The 5,505-nt window shown below is 42.3% G+C and overlaps 3 protein-coding genes across 3 annotated transcripts in view; 2 read left to right on the forward strand and 1 right to left on the reverse strand.

Moving 5' to 3' along the window:
* Positions 1 to 1,699, forward strand: part of ddx52 (DEAD (Asp-Glu-Ala-Asp) box polypeptide 52) — a 6,953-nt gene extending 5,254 nt beyond the window's left edge. The window contains exons 12-15 of the mRNA XM_019869649.1: positions 1,033 to 1,108; positions 1,181 to 1,252; positions 1,334 to 1,501; positions 1,586 to 1,699. Of these exons, the coding sequence (XP_019725208.1) occupies positions 1,033 to 1,108; positions 1,181 to 1,252; positions 1,334 to 1,501; positions 1,586 to 1,613 (344 nt within the window). The 3' untranslated portion in view covers positions 1,614 to 1,699. The remainder of the gene's footprint in view (positions 1 to 1,032; positions 1,109 to 1,180; positions 1,253 to 1,333; positions 1,502 to 1,585) is intronic.
* Positions 1,700 to 1,868: 169 nt separating this feature from the next.
* rpl23a (ribosomal protein L23a) lies at positions 1,869 to 4,322 on the forward strand. The gene is made up of 5 exons (XM_019869665.1): positions 1,869 to 1,953; positions 3,400 to 3,580; positions 3,764 to 3,940; positions 4,027 to 4,096; positions 4,302 to 4,322. The coding sequence occupies exons 1-5, from the start codon at positions 1,929 to 1,931 to the stop codon at positions 4,314 to 4,316; spliced, it is 468 nt and encodes a 155-aa protein (XP_019725224.1). The 5' UTR covers positions 1,869 to 1,928; the 3' UTR covers positions 4,317 to 4,322.
* A 254-nt stretch (positions 4,323 to 4,576) lies between these two features.
* LOC109515700 (putative inhibitor of apoptosis) lies at positions 4,577 to 5,175 on the reverse strand. Its single transcript, XM_019869666.1, has 2 exons — positions 4,988 to 5,175; positions 4,577 to 4,905 (listed from the first exon to the last, which is right to left on the reverse strand). The coding sequence occupies exons 1-2, from the start codon at positions 4,989 to 4,991 to the stop codon at positions 4,670 to 4,672; spliced, it is 240 nt and encodes a 79-aa protein (XP_019725225.1). The 5' UTR covers positions 4,992 to 5,175; the 3' UTR covers positions 4,577 to 4,669.
* Between the last annotated feature and the right edge of the window lie 330 nt (positions 5,176 to 5,505).

Below are 5,505 nucleotides of genomic sequence, written 5' to 3' on the forward strand. Positions count from 1 at the left end.
AGTCTTTTCTTGAGTGTTTGTTTGGTTTCTCCGATGTAATGTTCCTTGCACTCACTTTCTTGGCAACGGATGGAATAAATCAGATTGCATTTTTGGGTGTTAGGAACCCGGTCTTTGGGGTGTACTAGTTTTTGTCTCAATGTGTTTATCGGTTTAAAATAAACAGGAATATCATGTTGTAGAAATATTCTTTGTATTTTCTCTGAGAGGCCGGCAATATAAGGTACACAGACACCCCTTCTCTTCTTTTCTCTCTGTTGGTTGGTTTCCTCTCTGTTTGTTTTAATTTTCCTAACTTTTTTAAAGGAAGCGATTTTTGTTAAAAAATTTTCACCCTCTCTGAACCGTGAAGGAGGTATCAGATTTAACCTGTCTCCTATTTACAATAACTTGTTGACCAGTAAGGGACATAGACATGCTGATCAGGCTAACTGAAAGTAGCTATTCAGCCTTAGCCCAAACAATAGGCCTAATCAAGACCCAATGATAGGGAATTTAGAAACCAATGGGCCTCTAATAAACCAATAGGGGCGTGACTAACCATCCCCACCCAGTCCTCAAACAGGCCACGCTCAGCTTTTTAGCGCAGAGCAACTTCCCGGAGTCTTCACGGAGACTTCAGGGTTGTCTACCGCTGACGAAGCTTCTGTGAGAGAAGCGAAACGTCCTTTTTTGCTTTTTTTTTGTTTTTTTTGTTTTTTACCCACAGGTACAGATGACGACTGACAGAACCCTTTCTACGATTTTTAAAAAGTCCAAAATGATTCAAACTCATGTCAGATTTTCAGTTCAAGCTCACATCTAAAATCTCGTTGGATTTGATGATGATTTTATATTTCCTTGTCTTCATTTGTGTTATGTTCTATTGAAGCCAGTGTCACTTGCGTTTTACTTAGTTTTATTCTTATTTTTTTTTAAACAATTTTCCATGTCTTAAATTATTTTGACAAAGAATTACATTGATTACATTTAAGGCCCTTTTGCTAAGTGATAAGATTTTAATAGATGACGAATCCGTGCCACCGCCCTTAGGTCGCACGGGCCGAGCGGGCCATCGAGGGAAAGCCATCACTTTCTTCACAGAGAACGACAAGCCGCTCCTGCGAAGGTATGATTGCAGTGATAAATAATACAGTAGGCTACGTTCAAAACTCTTATAAATGTCATATTCCACCCCTAGCATCGCTAACGTTATCAAACAAGCCGGATGTCCAGTTCCGGACTACATGGTTGGCTTCAAGCGGATACACAGGTACAAACGATACACTTTTAGTGTTTTTCTTTCTTTTGCACATTCACAGTTTATGTAATTTTATACATTCTTTTTTTAAAGCAAAGTCAGGAGGAGACTGGAGAAGAAACCTCCCAGTAGGAGCACCATTTGCACCACGCCACGTTTCCTCATGAAGAAACCGCCCCAAAAAGTCCAGAAAAGCAAGCAAAGCCCAAGAAATGTGGAACAACAGAAGAAAACAGCAAATTCTCTGAAAAAACAAGTCAGGTGAGACAACCGTGTGATTTACAATAATTACGACTCCTCCTCCCAACCACAGTTTTTGCACCAAATGTTTTGTTATATATGCAGAAAAAAGACCAAGACACAACAAGAGTAGAAGATGGACTTTGGAAACGTTCCAATATGCTTTGGTCTTTGTATGTCTAAATAAAGAAAAAAATAAACTTTGTATTACAATCTGGATTTTTCTCGGTTTATTGTTGATCATATTGACTCTGAATTAAGTCTTCGGGAAAATGTACTGTTTCGTTTCTGTAATCAATAGTCAACAAACCAGTGAGTTTAAAATTTCCTACACCACGACGTGTTAGTGGTGACGTCACCGCAGCGCCACAGACCAAATATCGCGATACTTTTAGATCGCCCTTGCATTGTAGCTCCGGAAACCCCACACGGTCTTTCTTTTCCCAACATGGCACCGAAGGTGAAGAAAGCAGGTTCGTCTGTTCCGAATACTTTTCGTGCTCAAATTTCACTAAACGTTCGGCTCTTACTGTATCTCGATTTACAAAGAGAACAGGAAAACTTAGGTCTGCATGATAACCTCAACAAATGCCAACTAAAAACTCGCAATCTTATTAAACAACCCGTGCGAAGTTACCGGCGTGTATACATGCTAGGCTGCGCTAAGCTAATAGCCACATGTAACATGTTTATAATGTTTGTTGATTGTTTTACGTAATTGTCTTACGCTTGTCAAGATTTGTATTGATTGTTTTACGTAATTGTCTTACGCTTGTCAAGATTTGTATCGATTGTGTTATGCTTGTTGGTCGTTCTCAGCCGTAGCAATGGCTGCTCGGCGTGAAGGTTTGACGTGTTAGCTTCGCGCAACGCATGTTAGCTTATCCATCTGATTCACTCGGCACCCGTGAACGGTCGCGTGTCTTTCCGTTCCAAATTTCGTATTCATAGGACATGATTTCATGTCACATGTCAAGCCTATATGTCCTACTTATGGGAGGTTGCGTACAGACGTTCAGGTTGAAGGCACGTATCAGAAGCCCACTTGGTTGGCAACTTGAATCGGACGTGTTTCGAGTGGTGTGCTTCTGGCCTATTACTGTAACGTTCGTTTGAGGTGCGATGACGTCCTGTTATGTGTACGATAAAAAAAACTGTTTAGTAGATGGAGAAGTGTTCCAGAAAAATAGTTGCAGTTGCCGTTAATAATAGTTGAACCTTGCTGAGACAATTGGATGTTGCAAAAAAGTCGAAGCCAAATCTCCCTTTGCCAAGATATTTGTGCAATTCCAAATTTCTCACTTTCCCTGAATTCAATTTCCCTAAAATGTATACATTTGTCATTTGAATAGTTCAGACTGAGGTTGAAACCATTAATTTAGAAACCAATGAAAAAATTGAGCAGATCACAATGTTCCCTTCAAATTAAACTTCCAAAAGTGTTTAAAATTGATTCAGTGGTTCAACTGGAGCAATGGAGTCATTGTAACAAAAAAGTCAATCGAGGATCGTTTTCAATTCCCAAATTTTCAATTTATTTCCCCCCAAAAGTTTTAATTGGCTTATTTTCATGGTTGAAACAAAACTTTAAATCAGTTGAGTAATGTTTCGTAAAAGAATCTTGGAATGGAAATGAATCAAAATGTATTTTCACAAATTAAACTTTAACAATTAAAAAATTCAACAAAATTGTATTCAATCTTAGGGTTAGGTTTAACAAGCTCTTAAATTAATGAGAGGCGAGTAAAAATATTCTGTTTTCTGCAAAATGACGAGTAAACAATGATGTAGCTTTTCACTTTGCCTATATTTCATTGACCAATTTAATGTTAAGTATGTGAAATCACAATGTGATTATTTATTAAGCAGTTAGTTGGAAGCATGACAGTTTATTTTGATTCCCCCCCCCCCCCATAAAGCGGTCCCGGTCAAGACCGAGGCCAAATCGAAGGCCTTGAAGGCAAAGAAGGCGGTTCTCAAAGGTGTCCACAGCCAAAAGAAGAAGAAGATCAGGACTTCTCCGACCTTCCGCCGCCCCAAGACCCTCCGCCTGCGGCGGCAGCCCAAGTACCCCCGCAAGAGCGCCCCCCGCAGGAACAAGTAAGAGCCTCCCCCATGGTGACCAAGTGGTGCAAGTGATGCTTAAAAAGCGATCAAAGTATGACCACACCATGAGTCCAGCTTCTATCCCACTGATGCACCTTCATCAAACGATGAACTTAGTCGTGCCAAACATGGCGGTGAAGAGATTTGCACTAACGAGACGTGTGCGGTGTCGTTCAGGTTGGATCACTACGCCATCATCAAGTTCCCGCTGACCACCGAGTCGGCCATGAAGAAGATCGAGGACAACAACACGCTGGTGTTCATCGTGGACATTAAGGCCAACAAGCACCAGATCAAACACGCCGTCAGGAAACTCTACGACATCGACGTCTCCAAAGTCAACACGCTTATAAGGTGCGCACACTCGCGTGGAGAATTTGGGGCAAAAGCCCCCTGAAAACCCACGAGTTGTACTCACAAGGGTTTCCTTTTCCTTTCAGGCCGGACGGCGAGAAGAAGGCATACGTCCGCCTGGCGCCGGACTACGACGCGTTGGATGTTGCAAACAAGGTGAGTTTGGTTTTCTTTTTTCGGAAAAGAATTCAAATTGCGACAGCTAGTCCTGAGCATATGATGCCAAACGAATCTGTCTGAATGTTGGTGATTGCGTTTCAAAGGAACCACTGATGCCAGGACATCAATTAACTCTTTTGGCATTGCTGTGCAACCATTTTCTTTCCTCTCCTAATTTTTCCTCCCATTTGTGTTTTTACAGATTGGAATCATCTAAAGTGGCAAAAAAGAAAATTTGGGTGCGAATAAATATTTGTATAAACCAAACACGAATGTACTGTTGTCTGTATTCATAACATAAGTTGGCCGAAGCATGACATATTGAGTTTCTTTGTGCAAATACTTTTCACATTCGAAGACTAGCCTTCTCTTTCATTCAACATAGAATCCATCTAGGAACTGCTAAAATTGAGTGATACCATGGTCACCCGCCCCTTTCGGACAAATGTTTTCACACAGCTGCTGTCAACACAAAGCTTGAGTTAGCAATTTTTTATTTCATTCATATGTACACTGTGTATGTTAGGGGGCTTTTTGTCAAAAGCTGCGTGTTACATTCTACAGTGATTTTTATGAGAGGAAGGTGCGCACGGTGCCTTTGACCAGGCCTCTGCAGATGGGACACTTGCGCAGGGACGGCGCGCACTCCCTGCACACCACCAGGTGTCCGCACGGGATGAAGACGATGTTGACCTCCTTGTCCATGCACACTTTGCACGTTCGCTCCTCCTGAAGACGTCTCAGTTGCTCCTCCATGGGAAGACCCGACAGGTCCTGGCTGGGGGATGCCGCTTCGTTGGACTGAGCTGAAAAGACGACATCAACGCAGTGTGACGCGCGTATTTAGAAACGTAGCCTTTCTATCAGCTGTTGATGGCCTTTTTGTACCCATGAGCTCTCGCAAAAGGTGCACGTCATTCTTTTGGATCCAGTTGCGGAAAACTTCTGCGGCCGCATTGCCTTTGGTGAGGACCAGCTCGATGAGACGAGCCGTCTGCTGCTGCGGTGACGTCTGCGCTTGCAGCCCACTGAACTCCTCGGCACCTGCGCGCAAAAAAAACAGCGGCGTATAGTGAAGCAGAATAAAACAAAGTCAGACATGTTAAGTGACACAATCAAAGCTTCAAACAGCTGCCCGGTGGTCGACTGGGTAGTGCGTCCAAGGCGTTTTTAGCCCGAAAAAAAACGACGTCGTATAGTAAGGCATTTTTAGCCGAAAAAAACGGCCATGTATAGTATGCCGTTTTTGGCACGAAAATAACGATATAGGATAGTAAGGCGTTTTTAGCACGAAAAAAACGACCATGTATAGTCAGGCGTTTTTAGCGGAAAAAACGGCCATGTATACTGTGCCGTTTTTGGCACGAAAATAACGACATAGTATATACAGTAAGGCATTTTTAGCA

This window comes from Hippocampus comes, unplaced genomic scaffold, assembly GCF_001891065.2.
Source record: "Hippocampus comes isolate QL1 unplaced genomic scaffold, H_comes_QL1_v1.1 scaffold109, whole genome shotgun sequence".
Taxonomy (NCBI): Eukaryota; Metazoa; Chordata; class Actinopteri; order Syngnathiformes; family Syngnathidae; genus Hippocampus; species Hippocampus comes.